Source organism: Bidens hawaiensis, unplaced genomic scaffold (genome assembly GCF_021521415.1).
Source record: "Bidens hawaiensis isolate Kalapana, Puna unplaced genomic scaffold, B.hawaiensis_p1.1 tig00002123_1, whole genome shotgun sequence".
Classification (NCBI taxonomy): domain Eukaryota; kingdom Viridiplantae; phylum Streptophyta; class Magnoliopsida; order Asterales; family Asteraceae; genus Bidens; species Bidens hawaiensis.
In genome coordinates, this window is record NW_027491112.1 from 152,971 (window position 1) to 172,298 (window position 19,328).

The following is a 19,328-nucleotide window of genomic DNA, read 5'->3' on the forward strand; positions in this document are numbered from 1 at the left end:
GGAAGACGGAGGCAGAGAGGGAGGCGACAGAGGAAGAACAACGGCAAGGAGCAAAGGAAGAGAACGATAATAAGTATTTGTGTGTGTAGTGTTTAAGAAAATAGCATTATTATTTATAGGGAAGTCCTAGGGAACACAATCCCTAGAAAAGGGGAAAAGATCTTCAACAGGATCAAGCAAAAGATAACAAAAGCAAAAAGGTTCCAAAAGCAAAAGATATCAAAAGATATGGCAGCTGCAGGGGACAAGGAAAAGCTGACAGGTAACAGTAAACAGGCATGGGAGGTGTCAGAAAAGGTACTGGTCAAGCATGGGAAAAGCAGATCTCAAAAGATAATGTCAGTCACTTTTCCTGCCAACCAATGGGGTTGGTGCGCATGCTACGCCGAAAGTAACTTTTCAGACATAAGACAGGTTAGGTCAACAGCACAAAAGATAAGATATCAAAAGCAAACAAGCAAGTTAAAACAGAAGAAAGGACACAAGACAGCGCGAGAAAGCTGCGCGCGCGAGAGGCTGCGCACACGAGAAGATTGAGCGCGCGAGGGCGAAGGCAGACATAACAAACCTTAGCGCGCGCCGCGGGAAGAACTACAAATTCACAGCGCGTCGCGGGAGGATCTACAATTCTTAGCGCGCCGCGCGAAGAACTATAGTTCTTAGCGCGCCGCGGGAAGAACTACAGTCCCTAGCGCGTAACGCAGGAACAGTCAATATTCACGCAGGCTTCCTTGTAAGGAGTCTGGCGCGTGGAGCTGCGCAGGCATCCTTAGGCGGGAAGAGCCAAAGGGGCAAGCAAAGAGTAGGGGGGGGGGTTCAAGGCTTAAGGGCGGAACGGCGACAAGAGAGAGAAAGAGGCGGGACGGCAACAGGAGGGAAAAGAAGGCGGAAAGAAGGAGAAGGAGAGGGACGGGACGGCGGAAAGGAAGAGAGAGGGGCGGGGAGGAACATATTATTATTATAAAATATAAGTATAAATAAATATTAAATCATAACAGAAAGAGATCGGATTAGAGAAACGGGTACCTGGGTCGGGTCGGATTCGGGCAGATGTCACAGTCTCCCCTACTTTAAGAAATTTCGTCCCGAAATTTATCTCGAAGTAGGTTGCGCAGAGAACAGGTGCGGGTACTTGATCTTCATTTAATCTTCCCTTTCTCATGTAAACTCGGCTCCGCGCTTGGACTCCCAGCGAACTTTCACGATAGGGATGCGACTGCGCTTGGTTTGCTTTACCTCGCGATCCAAAATCTCAACAGGCTTCTCAACGAAATGCATGGATTCGTCAACTTGAACTTCATCAAGTGGAATGTGAAGGTTCTCGTCGGCTAAACACTTCTTGAGATTGGATACATGGAACGTTGGATGCACATTGCTGAGCGCGGGCGGCAGGTCAAGTCTGTAGGCAACTTTTCCTACACGCGCGAGAATCTTGAATGGACCAACATAACGAGGAGCAAGCTTACCTTTCTTCCCAAAGCGGACAACACCTTTCCAGGGCGACACTTTGAGGAGAACAAGATCACCAACTTGAAATTCGAGAGGCTTCCGCCTGCGATCTGCGTAACTCTTTTGTCGGCTTCTGGCAGTCAGCAGATGATCACGGATCTTGGCGATTTTATCGGTTGTCTCTTGAACAAGTTCGGGTCCTGTGATTTGAGCTTCACCCACTTCGCTCCAACAAATCGGGGAGCGGCACTTACGACCGTAAAGTGCATCAAATGGGGCCATACCAATACTGGAATGATAGCTGTTATTATAAGAGAACTCGATCAAAGGCAAGTGTGAATCCCAATTACCTCCAAAATCAAGAACACAAGATCGGAGCATATCCTCAAGAGTTTGAATAGTTCGCTCAGACTGTCCGTCAGTCTGAGGATGATATGCAGTACTCATGTCCAAGCGAGTTCCTAGCGCAGATTGGAGAGATTTCCAAAAGCGGGATATAAAACGGCCATCGCGATCGGATATGATGCTCAAAGGAGTACCATGACGGCAGACAATCTCTTTGACATAAAGCTGCGCGAGTTGCTCAACACGGTAGTTTTCACGAATGGGCAAAAAGTGAGCAGACTTAGTCAAACGATCCACTATTACCCAAATGCTATCATGTTTGCTTGCTGTCAAAGGTAACTTGGTAATAAAGTCCATCGCTATACTTTCCCATTTCCACGTAGGAATTTCAGGTTGTTCGAGCAAACCAGATGGGCGTTGGTGTTCAGCTTTTACCTTAGAACAAGTCAGGCATTTAGCTACGAACACAGCAATATCCTTTTTCATACCGGGTCACCAATAAGTAATGCGCAAATCTTTGTACATTTTATCAGCGCCGGGATGAATAGAATACCGAGATTTATGCGCTTCACTCAGGATATCAGCGCGAAGATTCTCATCAAAGGGAATCCAGATGCGATTTAGATAGCAGAGAATTCCACTCAGATTAGGGACAAAATGAGCTTCCGCGCCACACGCTAACTCGGCGCGAAGGTTACCATTACTGATGGATGCGCGCTGCGCGTCGCGAATGCGTGATTCAAGATTGCTCTGAATCGGCGCAAAGTGAAGCTGCGTGCGCGGCAAAATACAGTTAAGCTGGCAGGGTTTTCGGCTGAGCGCATCGGCTACCACATTAGCCTTACCAGGATGATACCGGATCCCACAATCGTAATCGCTGATGAGTTCGTTCCATCGGCGTTGCCTCATGTTGAGTTCCTTTTGATCAAAGATGTGCTGAAGGCTTTTATGGTCAGTGTAGAGGATACACTTAGTACCATAAAGGTAGTGTCTCCAGATCTTCAAGGCAAATACCACTGCGCCTAGTTCGAGGTCGTGAGTTGTATAATTCTTTTCATGAACCTTGAGTTGCCTTGATGCGTAAGCGATAACCTTGCCTCGTTGCATAAGAACACAACCGAGACCTTGGTTGGATGCATCGCAATACACGACAAAATCTTCATTACCCTCAGGTAGCGCAAGAACAGGAGCTTCACACAACAAACGCTTGAGCGTCAGAAAGGCTTCTTCTTGCTTCGAGCCCCAAATATACGGTTTACCTTTGTGCGTCAGAGCTGTTAAAGGCAATGCGATCTTTGAGAAGTTCGAAATAAATCGCCGGTAGTAACCAGCTAAGCCCAAAAAGGAACGGATTTCGGTAGGAGTGGATGGCGTAATCCAGTTCTTGATTGCTTCAATTTTGGATGGGTCGACATGGATACCCATCTTGTTAACAACATGGCCAAGGAACTGTACTTCATCCGACCAAAATTCACACTTGGAGAGCTTGGCAAAGAGCTGCTCGGCTCTAAGCTTTTGCAACACCAACCGAAGATGTTGCTCATGCTCGGCCTTGGTCTTAGAATAAATCAGAACGTCATCGATAAACACAATCACGAATTTATCCAAGAAAGGCCTACACACCCGATTCATTAGATCCATGAAAACGGCGGGTGCGTTGGTTAAACCGAAGGACATGACCAAGAATTCAAAGTGGCCATAACGAGTTCGAAAAGCAGTCTTGGGAATATCTTCATCGCGGATGCGCAACTGGTGATAGCCAGAGCGGAGATCGATCTTGGAGAAACAAGAGGCACCTTGGAGTTGATTGAAGAGGTCGTCAATGCGCGGTAAGGGATACCGGTTCTTAATGGTGAGTTTGTTCAACTCGAGGTAATCGATACACATGCGAAACGAACCATCTTTCTTTTTAACGAACAACACCGGAGCACCCCAGGGCGAAGAGCTAGGGCGAATGAATCCTTTATCGGTCAACTCTTGAAGTTGACTTGCTAATTCTTGCATCTCAGCGGGTGCAAGACGATAAGGAGATTTGGCTACGGGGGAAGCACCAGGGACAAGATCAATACGAAACTCGACTTCACGAGCGGGAGGGATACCAGGAAGATCATCGGGAAAAACTTCAGGGAAGTCACGCACAACGGGGATATCGCGAAGCTTCTTCTTTCCTTCATCGGGTTTAACCACATGGGCTAAAAATGCAATACACTTCTTCCGCATGAGTCTTTGGGCTTCGGCGCAAGACATAAGCTTAAGACCACTGGAGGGTTTCTCGCCGTAGATGTGAAGATCACCATTTTCTTGAGGGATGCGAATCAACTTCTTGGCGCAAATAACTTCGGCGCGATTATGCGAAAGCCAATCCATACCAATGATAACATCAAAACTTCCAAGAGGCATGGGGATGAGGTCGATTAGAAAATCGTTTTCGTTAAGGTTAAGCGTGCAATCCTTAATCACGGAGTTAATTAAAACAGTTTCACCATTAGCCAATTCAACTGAAAAATTTTCTTTTAAGTTATCGCGCGGTCGCGCAAGCTTCTGCTCAAACGCGCGAGAAATAAAACTTCTATTGGCGCCAGTATCAAAAAGTACGGAAGCATAATGTCCGTTAAGCAAAAATGTACCATTAACTACGTCATTATTCGCTTGCGCTTGGTGCGCGGTTATGTTAAAAGCTCGTCCGCGCGTCACTTGGTTCGAGATTTGGTTCACCGGATTCGCTTGCGTAATCTGAACTTGTAGTCTCGGGCACGCGTTCCGGAAATGACTGGGATCACCGCAGTTAAAGCACGACCTTGGTCGTGGGTTTGGGTATGCTGGTTGCGGGTTCTGCAGGTAGGCTGGTGGTGTTTGCGCGATTGGGTTGGCGGGAAGAACTCTACAGTTTTCCGCCATGTGACCAGCGCGGCCACATCGGTGACAAAGTCGACATGGGACTTGAGGTGGGTGGTGAAGTCTACAGGTTGGGCAAAATGGGTGGTTTCCTGTGTAAGGTTTCTTAGTTGGCGGGGCAGGGAGTGCGGGATTGGTTAGGGCATAGTTGTGGACTATAGGGGGAGTTGGGTAGGTTGACAGTGGGTTAAGAGTGTGTACTAGGGGTTGGTAGGTGGGTTGCTGGACAATGGGCGGGCTGGTAAGCGCATAGGCTTTGCGCCTGCGCTTGAGGTTGTTACGGTTTGAGGGTTCAGGTTTGGTTTCTGTTGGTTCAGGGACAGTCTTGGTGAGTTTGGTCTTTTCAGTTCCCCGCAGGAATAGGGTTCCTGCTCTGACATGGTTGTCGCTGAGCACAGCGGCCAACTCAATGGCGTCAGAGAGGGTTACTGGGTTTCTGGCCCATACAGAATCTTGAATTTCCATGGGGAGACCCCCAAGGAATTTCTCGATGGCTCGGCGGGAAGGGGTAACAAGGTGAGGGACAAGCAGGCTTAGTTCATGGAAGCGCGTCGCGTACTCGCGCGCTTCGCCACTGTATTGCTTCAAGTTCCAAAATTCTTCCTCCAGGCGCTTAACTTCGTTGGGAGAGCAGAATTCTCGCGTCAGAATTTCTTTGAATTCCTCCCAGGGCATGCTAGAAGCAGTTTCTGCGCCACGCGCATGAGCTACTCCATTCCACCATGTAAGCGCTCTAGATTCCAGGACACTGGAAGCATATAGGGTTCGTCTGTCAGGAGGGCATTGGGTATGGAGGAAAGTGTTTTCAATCTTCTCAAGCCATTGGAGCATCACGGTGGCTCCTTCAAGCCCTGTGAATTTCGGAGGGTTACCCGCATTGAAGGATTTAATATTGTAACCGGAGGTATTGTTTTGGCTCAAAGCTTGGGCTATTGCGGCGGCCATTTCCTGGGAACGTTGCAGCGAACGTCTGCGCGAGGCTTCTCTCCTCTGATGACGGCGAGATAGCGGAGGCATTCTATAAAAGTTTTAATTTTGGTTAATGTCTTAGCGCAAAGTATAATCTTATAAAGCTTGGTTTCGCGGGGTTAGATACCATCAACAGTTAAAGTAAAACATGAATTTGAATGCAAACTTAATACAGATAACAAATTCGAATCGAGAATCGACAATTCATGTATCACCATGACTTTCCGAATTCTCAATTTAAAATGACTAGTAAACGAGTATTGGAGATTGACGATTCATGTATCACCATGACTTTTCAATCCTCAATATAAAATATACAAGAAAATGAGTATTGGAGGTTGACAATTCATGTATCACCATGACTTTTCAAGTCTCCAACCTCAGAACATAATCGTAAATGGAATTTGAAAATCAACTATTCATGTATCACCATGACTTTTCGGATTTTCAATCCCAACAAACGAATATGTAAGTAAAATCAATAAAAATCGAAATTCAGCAAAAATCGAAATATCGCGAAATAAAACATAAAACCATACGCTGCGTCTGCGCAAGCATATTTATAAATAACGAGTAATTAACAATAAGCGCGCAAACATGAGATTTCTCTCATGCGCGAGAAGGGACCCTTAGGTATTCTAGGCCGTTACGTCTAACCACCTATCCTAAAGTCAACGAGCTCTGATACCAATCTGTAACACCCCGACCAAAGGCGGATTATACATCGGGGCGCCACATATTGTTTCATTACTCGTGACACTATTTGGGTGTCAATATTTAATAAATATATTCATTCGCGCACGCGCAACGTAAACACAAGATAACATAAAGCAACATAATTCAATATATTATAAGGCAAAATATTCGAACAACAATAACTTGTCTTGATACATTTTAATCTAGGTCCAAAAGTAAAAACGTCCTACGTGTCCACAAGCTCCAAATGTAGCTACAGCAAACCTGAACATGTGTTAAAATAAAACGTCAAACACTTGCGTGTTGGTGAGAAATCAAGTTTAATAGATAATAGATAACAATAAATCTGCGCGCAACATGTGTATGTCTGGTTTTCAACAAGGGTGTAATCCGATCGGGACCAACTCTAAGATTCATACTCATAGACTGCCAGTGCTCACGATTGAGCTCACAAACAAGAAAGACTGTGCAAGTGTAAACAAAAGAGAAAATCATAAACGATAGTTCTCCCGTGTTCATCTAATGGTACCATGAGAACTGCGGAATAGACCGACAAGACGGTTAATGATCCACACATACAAATAAACAGCCAAGTCTACGTCCTCAACACATGGGATACTGCGCGACTAAAGTTCATAAACAAGTTTAAGACTCTAAGTTTGTATGAACACATGAACATCCCAAAACATTAAAAATAAAAAGGGATTAGGTACGAGATTACTCACTTGATAAACGGTGCGGTGTAAGATAAAGCAAGAACCAACTCTTAACAAGCAAAGTTATCCTATAATTAAAGATTATTGTTTTAACGATTGGTTTTAAGTCTTGATTATAAGTTAGCATAATTAATAAGTAAATTATTATATATAATATATATTACCGGAAAAGCAGGGCAGAACAGGGAGGAAGACGGAGGCAGAGAGGGAGGCGACAGAGGAAGAACAACGGCAAGGAGCAAAGGAAGAGAAAGATAATAAGTATTTGTGTGTGTAGTGTTTAAGAAAATAGCATTATTATTTATAGGGAAGTCCTAGGGAACACAATCCCTAGAAAAGGGGAAAAGATCTTCAACAGGATCAAGCAAAAGATAACAAAAGCAAAAAGGTTCCAAAAGCAAAAGATATCAAAAGATATGGCAGCTGCAGGGGACAAGGAAAAGCTGACAGGTAACAGTAAACAGGCATGGGAGGTGTCAGAAAAGGTACTGGTCAAGCATGGGAAAAGCAGATCTCAAAAGATAATGTCAGTCACTTTTCCTGCCAACCAATGGGGTTGGTGCGCATGCTACGCCGAAAGTAACTTTTCAGACATAAGACAGGTTAGGTCAACAGCACAAAAGATAAGATATCAAAAGCAAACAAGCAAGTTAAAACAGAAGAAAGGACACAAGACAGCGCGAGAAAGCTGCGCGCGCGAGAGGCTGCGCACACGAGAAGATTGAGCGCGCGAGGGCGAAGGCAGACAGAACAAACCTTAGCGCGCGCCGCGGGAAGAACTACAAATTCACAGCGCGTCGCGGGAGGATCTACAATTCTTAGCGCGCCGCGCGAAGAACTATAGTTCTTAGCGCGCCGCGGGAAGAACTACAGTCCCTAGCGCGTAACGCAGGAACAGTCAATATTCACGCAGGCTTCCTTGTAAGGAGTCTGGCGCGTGGAGCTGTGCAGGCATCCTTAGGCGGGAAGAGCCAAAGGGGCAAGCAAAGAGTAGGGGGGGTTCAAGGCTTAAGGGCGGAACGGCGACAAGAGAGAGAAAGAGGCGGGACGGCAACAGGAGGGAAAAGAAGGCGGAAAGAAGGAGAAGGAGAGGGACGGGACGGCGGAAAGGAAGAAAGAGGGGCGGGGAGGAACATATTATTATTATAAAATATAAGTATAAATAAATATTAAATCATAACAGAAAGAGATCGGATTAGAGAAACGGGTACCTGGGTCGGGTCGGATTCGGGCAGATGTCACAGGTACAACTTGCATACTCGCCCCGGTGCCAAGGCTATCGCCTTAGATTCACCATCGAGTTTGCATGAGTGGAAGAGTGTGTTCTTCTACGTCTCCGCGTGCGTGGTTCCACATCTGAAAGTGGCTCCTTATACCGGTTTCGACTGGTTTACCACTTTGCGGTCCAGCCTCTCTCCACTCAGTTAATATTCGGAGCGCGCGTTGGTGCTGTTTGGCATGAGCCGCATTTGGGATGATGCGGCGTTTGTGCCCACTATTCTTAACGGTGGTCAAGGTTAGCGTTGTTTTTATTTTTTGCTCCGAAGTGTGATTTGTTTTTGCGATGTTTTAACTTGTTTTTGTTTCAGAGGTGGACGACCGCATGCTCCTCTTGCAGCCTGCACCTGAGGGCGTCAAAAATGCTGGGGCGGAGGGAGTTAGGTCCCCGCGAGGAATCAATCCTTGCTCGGACCGCTCGAAACTTTGTGTTTCCTCTTCCTATGGGGCGATCACCTGTATCGCGACCGCGCGCCACCTCCTAGCTCTGTTGCCCTTCAGAGTGGTAGGTTCAACTGTTTTTATCATTTTGCTTTCTTTTTGGTTATCTTGCTAACCTCTCATTTTCTTTTTTAGTCAGAAGACCTAACGTTGTGCGCCTTCCTAAGTGCAGTAGTAGGAGCGTACAACGCGGTGTTGGGGAGACGGTTGCGTCACCGATAGACGCCGCTGTAAGAGACGCCGTGGATGATGATGACGATGTCGTCATGATCTCCAATGCTCCTTTTGAGGAACAGGCGCCTTCGTCGGCATCATTGCTTGAAGCACTCGGTGTGAGTGCCAGCATGGCGTCTTCCCCAACCACCTCCGCACAGGTTTCTGTTGGCTTCTCCTCACCAACAGCTTCAGAGCCTGTGGTTGCTGTGTCTGCGTAGTCTACATCGGTTGCCACTCCACTTTTGGTGGCTACTGATGTATTTTCTGCAGCTGCAGCTTCTGGAACCGTTGTGGATACGAATTTCGTATCTACCGGTCCATCTTCCTCTTCCTCCTCTTCACTGGGTGGGGCATTCACTGTTCCACACCATTTGGGTCCCACCCCTATGATTAATGAAGATGATGAAGAGATGCCCCACGCCTTCAAGAAACCTCATCTTGGCGGGTTTGTCAAGCGTAGTCTTGTTAAATCGTCAGGTATGATTTTTACAACTATTTCTTTTGATTAAACTTGACTCGCTTCTAAAAATCGTTTTTGTTTATTGCAGGCGTGCTGGCGATTTCTTCATCAATTGTTTCTCTCGCCTCCTCTGGCGTTGCTTCATCTCTGGCGGCCCTTTTTGCCAGTTTGCCGGTGATGACAAGTGTTGGCAGCTTGTTAGAGGCTGGGCCTACTGTATAAATGCTGAGTTTGCCGATGACGACGGGTGTGGTTGGCCCGTCTGAGGCCGAAACCATTGTGACGACTGTTCGTGCGTCAACTGGGCCAATTCCAGTTGTCTCACCACCAGCTTCGTCTTCTCAACCGATGAAGGTGATTGTGGACGAATCGCCTAAGGTTAGTCTCGAATCAGCAAGCCTTTCTGTTGCTGATTTTTTGAAATCAAGACAGTCTTCACCAGACAAGGGTTTTATTCTTGATGGTGATGAGGTTGTGCCGTTTCCCCCTTTTCAACTTGGCGCGACGGTATAAGGTAAATTTTTAAGGCAGTGGCAGCGGCGGCTTTAGCGGATGTTTGAGTGGGGTCGTTCATGACGTGGATATGGACCTCCGCGATTCCATGGAGGCGAGCCAAATTTTCCGCCCTCGCTGGAACGTTAACTGTGGCGCTAATTTTGAGCATCCTGCCACTTGCTCCGAATTTTTGGAGTATGCTATTCCTCCAGGTGAGCGTATTGCTCGCAAGATCCAGCCCCGGGGTACTTTGTACTTCGACGCCGCTTTTCACCAATTCCAGGCTTTCTCATGTTTTGCGGAGTTGTTGCGCGAGAATCGTGCCCTTCATGAGGACAAGATTGATGCTGGTGCTCGCATGAGAGAGATGGAACAAATGGTGAAGGATGCTGAGGCCGGCGTCTGGAAAGCCGGTAAAGAGTCGTCTGATCATCGCCAGGCGTTAAGCGCTGTGGAGGCGAAACTGGCGAAGGCCGAGGCTGACCTTGCGGAGTCTGCCCGCGAGCGCGCTGCCCGTTATAAGGAGTTTGAGATTGCGTGCAAGTAGTCCAACGCTGATCTTGCAGATGCACGCAGTCGCGCTCTTGCTGCGAAGGAGGCTTCCACCCGACTCGAGAGAGAAAACGCTGCATTCCGCAAGCGTATTGAAGAGTTGGAGGCGGAAGATGATTTGAGGAAGGCGGATGCTGGCAAGCTGGCTGACACGTTGGCTTCCAATGAGGAAGCCATTAAAGTTTTGACTTCTGAGCTTGCTGCAGCCGCAGCTGACCGTGATTGGTTGTTGAAGCATGCTATTCGCAAGGTATTTCCTTTGCCCTTTTTTCTTTATTTATTTATCCTACTAACTGTTTTCTTTTATGTAGGTTGCCCAACGCATCATTAGCGATGATGATTTGACGCGTTGCGTTGTAGTCCTTGTCAATGCTTCCCAACAGCTTGGCCACAAGGCTGGTTTTCAAGAAGCCCTTACGTATTTGCGTGAGAACCTTCAGCTTGAGGCCTACGCTCTTTACGCCATTGATGTGGATAAGGAGTATACTACCGCCGAGACAGAATATGATTCTCTTACGTTTCCTATTCTTTCGCAAGTTGCTGAGTATGCTAAGAAAGAAATTGGCGTGCAGCTGTTGAGGAATTTGCTTGAACCTTCGCAAGCTGGGCCTTCCGCCGCTCCAGCTGGTAGTCAAGAAGATAACGTTGCCGTTGACTCTGGGAAGAGTGTCAACGATGTAGATTAGGATATATCATCTTGGCTTGTATTTTTGTTATTTTTTTTTGTGTGTGTGCGGGCATAAGTGCTCGCTTGTAATTTCTTGTATATAAATGAAATGGATGCTTATTTTATGAAATGCGGAGGATCGTTTCCATTCAAATTCGACCCTTGGCCTGTTTTTACAATTGGAATCGATTTACATATAACACCTTCGCAATTGTGTTGCGTTCCATGTTCTAGGAATCGCTGAGCCATCGAGATGCATTAGCGTGTAGGCGCCTTTTCCCAACACTTTGTTAATTTGATATGGGCCTTCCCAAGACGGCGCCAATTTGCCTTGTGCATGCGCTCTTGATGCCTCGTTGTTGCGAAGAACATAATCTCCGGCGTTGAACTCACATATCTTTACTTTGGTGTTATAATACTTTTGCAGCTGGCGCTTGTAATTTTGTTCTCGTATTGAGGCCAACTCTAGACGTTCTTCGAGAAGCATTAAGTCTAACCGCCTTTCCGCATCATTGTTATTTGGTAATGTGACTCTTGGAGAAGGAACGCCGACTTCGGCGGGGATCATTGCTTCAGTACCATACGTTAGGCTGAAAGGCGTTTCTGCATTACTTGTGTTTTTGTGCGTTCTTATGGCCCATAGTACGTGAGGTAACTGATCGACCCATCATGATTTGTGGTTTGCTAACCTTTTCTTAATTCCGCCCACGATTGTTCTGTTGGCGCGTTCCACTTCTCCATTCCCTTGCGGATGAGCAACAGAGGTGAATGTCTGCGTGACATTGAGCTCTTTTAACCATTTTTGGATATGTTGGTCAGCAAACTGTGTTCCATTGTCGCTGACCAAATTCATGGGTAATCCAAAACGACAAATTATGAATTACCAAATAAAATTTTTGATGCTGGTTGTGCTGATTGTTGCGACCGGCTTTGCTTCGATCCACTTTGTGAAGTAGTCGATCGCCACAATCAAAAATTTCACCCGGCCCGGTGCCTCTGGAAATGGTCCAGTTATATCAATCGCCCATTTCTGGAATGGCCAAGAGGCTGTTACCGGTATCATGGCATTTTTCGGGCGCAGGGTGTTTGGCGCGTGGCGTTGACAAGCGCTGCATTTTCTCAATTCTTTTCTCGGCGTCAACATGCATGCCTAGCCAATAATATCCTGTATTCATGATTTTTGCGACCACCATCCTTGGTCCTGCGTGTACGCCACATATTCCCTCATGAATTTCTCTACACAGATAATTTGCGTCTTGCGGATCCACGCATCTGAGGAGTGGCCCCAAGTATGATCGCCTATCGAGAATGTCTTCTTGGATTGTGTAATTCAACGCTTTGTGTCAAATATTCCGCGCTTATGCTTTCTTTTCTTGCAGAATACCTCTTGCGAGGTAGTTGATGATTGGTGTCAGCCAACTGTTTTGTGCTTCTGAACAAACGAGAATTTCTTTGTTCATTATTGAAGGTGTTGCTAAAACTTCGATGCGGACATCTTTTCTAGGTGTTCAAAACCAACGGCTTCGAGTTTGCTTAAGGCGTCAGCCTGTTTGTTCTCACTTCTCTTGATGTGTTTCACCTTGCATGTGGCAAAAGTTGCCATTAGCGTTTTAGCTTGCGCTAGGTATGATGCCATCTTATCGTCTTTTTCATCGTACGATCCTTTAATTTGATTTGCCACTAAAACAGAATCCACATGTGCTTTCAAGTGGCGTGCCCCTAGCTTTTTAGCTATTCTCAACCCTGCCAATAGAGCTTCGTACTCCGCCTCATTGTTTGTGCTTTTGAATTCTAGGCGTAATGCGTACGTGAAGTGTTGCCCTTCTGGGTTGGTTATCTTTAGGCCCGCTCCAGCGACTTCATCGTTGGAAGCTCCGTCTATGAACATCTTCCAGACTTCATCATCTTTCGTTTGATCTACAGGGGTTTCGATCTCTCTTTTGCATTCTTCCTCCTTTTCTTGAGGGATTTATGTGATGAAGTCGGCCAAAACCTGGCCCTTAGTTGTTGGCCTTGGTTTGTATTTGATGGCATGTTCTCCCAATTCTATTGCCCATTTTGCGAGCCTTCCAGACAATTCTGGCTTGCTTAGCACATTTTGTAGGCGAAAGTTGGTGAGAACATGTATCGGATGGCCTTGGAAGTATCTTCTCAATCGTCGCACTGTCTGGACCAAGGATAAGACTAACTTTTCCAAGGTGAAGTATCTTGTTTCTGCGTCTGCCAGAGTTCGGCTTATGTAATAAATAGGCGTTTGAACGCCATTTCTTTCCACCATCAAGACTGCGCTGATAGTTCTTTCTGATGCTGCTAAGTACACTATTAATGGTTCCCCAGCTTTAGGGGCTGTAAGTGTTGGTAATTCTTCTAATCGTGACTTAATTTCTTAGAACGCCGTTTCTGCTTCTTCCGTCCATCGGAATTGAGATTTCTTGAGGCAGTTTCTTAGGGTTGAGACGAACGGGAATGATCTCACCGCATGACTAGATAAAAATCTATTCAATGCGACTAATCGGCCGTTAAGCGTTTGCACTTGTTTGATCGATTTTGGCGACGGCATTTTCCGTACGGCTTCCAATTTTTCCGGGTTGGCTTTGAAGCCACCATTCGTCATGATTACTCCGAGGAATTTTCCTTCCTCCATGCCGAAGGAGCATTTTCCTGGGTTAAGCTTCATGCTAATTGACCTTAGAGTTCCGAAGGTCTCCTCGATATCCTATAACATGGCTCCTTCCGTCTTGCTTTTGATGACCAAGTCGTCCATGTAGACTTCCAAATTTCTTCCAATCTGAGGTTTGAACTCTCTGTCCATTAGCCTTTGGTAAGTAGACCCGGCGTTCTTGAGACCAAATGGTATCATTTTGTAACAATATGTTCCGCTGTTCGTTCTGAACGCCGTTTTGTCTTGGTCTTTTGCCGCCATGTGGATCTGGTGATACCCTTTGTATGCGTCTAGAAAGCATTTGAACTGAAAGGATACTAGCGCGTCAACTTTAAGGTCGATCTCTGGCAGTGGATAACAATCTTTTGGACAAGCTTTGTTAAGATCTTTGAAGTCTATACACATGGGCCATTGGCCATTTGCCTTAGGTACCATTACTGGGTTGGCCACCCATGTTTGGTACTGGATTTCTCTAATTATACCCGCATCAATCAATTGCTGAACTTGTTCATCACATGCTTTTTCCTGTTCTGGTCCCATTTTTCTTCGCTGTTGTACCACCGGAACGAAGGTTTGGTTAACCTTTAGCTCGTGTTCCGCTTTGCTTCTCGGGACCCCGTCATATCCGCCGGAGTCCAGGCGAAGACATCAATGTTCTTGACCAACAGGCTTTTGAGTGCCGCACGTGCTTCCTCGGAGATAGGGCTGTAAACGAGTCGAGTCGAGCCGAGCCAGAGTGTGCTCGAGCTCGAGCTCGAACTTAATCGAACTGGCTCGAGCTCGGCTCGTTTTCTTTATCGAGCTGAAAAATCGAGCTCGAGCTCGGCTCGTTTAAAGCTCGAGCTTGAGCCGGTCTACTTTATTTTTTTGAATTTTTTTATTTTTTAATTTCTTAACAAATTTTGATATATAAAAGATAAAAAAAAATATAATTTTAACATACATATTATAAAAAATTAATAATTAGAACTTTATATGTTTTATTTTCGTTATTCTTTTATAAGGTTTTAGGTATCGAGTGACATAATATATGTATAAGTATGATATTATTGTATATAGATGTTAAAATTTAGGGTTTAATCTAAACGAGCCAACGAGCCGAGCTAACGAGTCGAGCCAAAACTGAGCCACGAGCCGAGCTGACCCTGGCTCGAGCTCGGCTCGTTTAGAAATCGAGCCGAGTCGAGCCGAGCTCATTTTGAATCGAGCTTTTTCGAGTCGAGCTTTTTTCGAGTGAGCCACGAGCCGCGAGCTTTTTGAACACCCCTACTCGGAGATGGTTGGTCCAATGGTTATGCTTTGCTCTGGGAACTTCTTGTTGAGTATCCATTTTTCCACTTCTCTGGTTTTACCGAGTTTAAGCGTCTTTTGTGGCGGTGTTTTTCTCTCCGCAATGTTACACTCTTTGTTGGCGTGGATCATTGCTATCTCGGTCGGGGTTGGTACCCCTACTATCACATGTGCTGTTGACGGGGTAGCATTGAAATCACCAATGGCCTCTCTTCCCAAGATTATATCATATTGTGGGTGGGGGGTCTCCATTACTAGGAAGTCGACGTCTTCCGTTCGCGAATGGAGCCCATCACTTAGCTCGACTGGGAATGTCAGCTGCCCCAGCGGGTATGCAATACTTTGGTTGAACCCCGTGATTGGAGCGTTAACTGCTGTCAACCGACGTTTGTCTTCTTCGTCTACCAAGTCGAAACACTGGCGGTACATGATGTTGGACGTTGCCCCTGTGTCAACAAAGAAACGGGGCGTCATGTAGTTACCAAAGACGGCTGTGATCACTAAGGGTGCTTTCTTGTTCGCCCCTCCTCTTACTCTTGGGAAAATGACTTGTTCTTCTTTCCATGGCGCCCAATCTGTTTTTCTTTTCTTGTTTTGAACATTGCTTAAGATCATATTGGCGTGTAGATCTTTGATCTTCTTTTCTGGTTTTCCACCATCTCTTAAGGTGGGCGTCTGTACTTTCCTCGTATGTTTCTGACAAGGTGATCCAATTTGCCATTTTTGACGCATTCTTCGATCACGTCTTTTAAGTTGATACACTGGTTTGTCGAATGGCCATGTTGCTCATGAAAGTCGCAATAACATTTCATATTTGTGCCCGGCCCCTGTTTAACTGGTGCCGGTTTTTTCGGTTGGATTCCTTCGTTGTACATTATATGGGCTGGACTTTTTGTCAGCGGAGTCCACCTGGATGCGTTCGTTTGGAGCGTACTCGACTGACCCTTTTGTCTTGTTTTGGATGGGTCAAAGGTAGACTTTCTGTCGCTGTTCAACCTTGACCACACGGAGGACATTCTTTTGCCCTGGCGGGCCCTGTTGATATCATTTATGGCGTCATTTTTTGCCAGTTCTTTTCTCAAGCTTTTTTCCATCCGCGCGTACCTTTTGGCCGTGGTCATAACATCGTCTCATCGCTGCGGCATGCCTTCTATGCCCGTAAGGTTACGTATAAGATCGTCACATTTTACGTTTTGGCGAAAGGCTGCCCGCAGAAGTTCTTCACTTACGCCGCTGATGTTCAGGCCTTCTTGGTTAAATCTTGTGATGAAATCTTCAAGCGTTTCATTATCTTTCCTTACGACATTCAAAATGTCCGCTGGGTCACTGATGTGTCGCCGTTGCTGTCTAAACTGTTGAGTGAACTTTTTTGCTAGGTCTTCCCAGCTTGTAATTTGGCCATCTGGCAACCTTTCAAAACATGCTCTAGCGGCTCCCACTAGGGTTAGGGTAAAGATGTGGCACATAACGGCATGGTCCACCCTGATACTAATCCCGCAGCCGTGAAGGTTTGCAAGTGATCGTCTGGATCTGAGATACCATCATACTGGCCCACCGTTGGCGGGATTTTAGGATTTTCTGGTAGCTCTGCTTCGGCTATTCTTGCTATAAAATTTAATTTTCCCGCCGATGTTTTCGCACGAGCCGGTGTTGAGTTTTCTTCGGATTCCTCTTCTTCGTTGCTACGTACAAGAAATTAGGGTGTTTATCCACACATAATTTACCAACACATGTAAATGTGTAAGTAAATACCTACACATGTTTGTACATGTGTAGGTAATAGTTTATAATAATTTTTCGTAATGGCCAACACTTAATATATGTTGGTAATACTCTTTACCCACACTTAGCCTTGGAGGAAAAATTTCCACCCAAAATTAACGATAAGTTAGATCTTAATTACCCACACATGTGGTAATTTTTAATTATGTGTAGCTAAATTATCTACACATATGTTAAAAACTAGTATATGTGTGGGTAATTGATTATGTTTAGCAACACATAATACTTGTAAATAAATATGTAGATAAATGAGGTAAACTATTTTTTATTTTATTTTTGAAAATGACATGGCAAGTTAAAAACCTACACATAATAGAAAAATGTTCAATATGTGTGGATATTGGATACATTTAAATGAAGTAATAAATTTTTTAATTCTCAAATAACGTGGCAATATATATATTATATATATATGTTAGAAAATATATAATATGTGTAGATATTGGATTCATATAAATGAAGTAATAAATTATTTTTTTCAAATGACATTGCAAAATAAATGCACATGATGATTAGAACATTGGTGGTCAATTAACTTCACTTGTAGTCAAGTGGTTCGAGATTCGATTAGAGCCAATAATGTCAATTGTCGGTAATTATTGTCAATTATGATCCTTTTTATCTTTTATGGTTAATTAATTAGTTCAATTTTTTATTAAATATGTCCATTAATGGTTAAATACGCTTAGATAGGGTTATTATTGGTCAATTACGAAAAATTAATGTCAATTTGAGTCGGTGATGGTCGATTAAGGTCACCGGTGGTCAAGTGATGTGGGTAATTATAAATTATAGTTAACAACCAATTATAGAAAATTATTATCGATTATGATTGTTTAATGTAAGTTAGTTAATTATTTGATCGAATAGAGTCATTATTAGTCAATTATAGTTATGTTAATCCGTTAGAGTTTTGATTATTGTATGGTTGTTATTAGTTAATTAAGTTTATTGATGGTTAAGTGGGATCAATTATGTACAAGCGTGTTTATTTAGGGCCGTAACACTCAAAAGAAAAAAGTTTTTGTGTTTCTCACTCAAGACCCAGGTACCAAGACAAGTTCTTTTATTTCTTTTTGGAATGTTCGTAATTCGTTCCAATAGTATACACAACCACCTCCATGTATCATGGTCAACCACTTAGGTCTACAAAAATACTTGCACGTCATGGCTTACTTGAAAAAAGTTCGCTTGAAAAAATCTCTATTTGAAAGTGAGCTAAGTCGGCTCGATTCGTAAGGTTAGCGATTTCTACTAACTTTTATTTTCAGTGACACTTCATGCTTGACACTTAAAATTTTGAGATGCATGTCTTCTTAAAAACTACATATGTATAGATTTATTATGACATTTTGACGTATTTTTCTAAATAAATTAATTTTTCCATACCTCTTTCCCCTCCTAATTAACCCTAAATACGTTCTCTACTCAAGGACTCAGTCCTCTCTTCAACCTGCCGCCTCCTCAAACTAATTCACGACTCCACAAGTCGACCGACTCCGTGGCCTTCACTAGTCGTCGCTTGCCTCCGTTGAGTCTCAGGCCTAAGTCACGGTTAGGGGATCTAAATCATGTAAGACTCTCTCTCCCTTTTCTTTGTTAATTTTTACAATTATTCTAGTTCAATGAAGTTTCTTTCCCTTTATCCAAAATTGATGTTTCTCACTAGTCGCTGCATTTTTTTTCGTTTTTGTTAGGTTGCTCAAGTGAATTATTTATGTTCAATCAATATCCTGTGCTGAAACATGAAATGGGTATTTTTTGTTATGGACAAATTGCCTTATTAACTCTTTGCCAAATTAAAAAATGATTATATTATGTATTTCTTTTTATGGGTGTATTAAGGAAATCTACAGTTTTCACTAGGAGAAGCGAAATGGACTTGAACTTTGCAGGTAGTTGTTTAACTTGATTTTCTATGCATAATCTAATTTATATATCATGCTTCTTTTGGATTATTTATTTATTTTTAATGAACTTGATATTTTGAAATACACAGAGTTGGCTTCATCTCTTGATGGGCTATCCGTATCTGTTCCCATATCAGAGCAAGAAGGAAACGAGCCTAACTTCTTCAGTTCACAAGCCTTCTTTTTTCAGGTAACTAGCTTTGTACTTTTTTCGCAATCTGTATTTGGATTCCCTTATACATACGATTAGTGTCTTGAAGATGGGTGTCTTGTAGAAAATTTCAATGCAGTTGGTACTGTACTAACTTACCTATTATTTTTTTCTTTCAATGTTACTTTTTGTATGGTGAGGTTTAAAAGATTGAATTGTTCTCTAGCTAAATATAATTCATATGTTTCAAATATTTCTTCATAAAATTTGTATGTTATTAATATCTTCTAACATGTTTATGCTTTGTGAAAATAATCAGGTCATGACATGTGAAAAGTGATCAATAAATAGTAA

The 19,328-nt window shown here is 44.1% G+C and overlaps 1 protein-coding gene and 1 long non-coding RNA gene across 2 annotated transcripts; one reads left to right on the forward strand and one right to left on the reverse strand.

Moving 5' to 3' along the window:
* Positions 1-12,653: 12,653 nt before the first annotated feature.
* On the reverse strand, positions 12,654-13,067 carry LOC143605919 (uncharacterized). Its single transcript, XM_077081868.1, has one exon. The coding sequence runs from the start codon at positions 13,065-13,067 to the stop codon at positions 12,654-12,656; it is 414 nt and encodes a 137-aa protein (XP_076937983.1).
* Positions 13,068-18,325: 5,258 nt separating this feature from the next.
* On the forward strand, positions 18,326-19,328 carry LOC143605050 (uncharacterized). Its single transcript, XR_013148428.1, has 3 exons — positions 18,326-18,486; positions 18,611-18,808; positions 18,913-19,328. It is a non-coding gene; the product is annotated as an uncharacterized LOC143605050 (long non-coding RNA).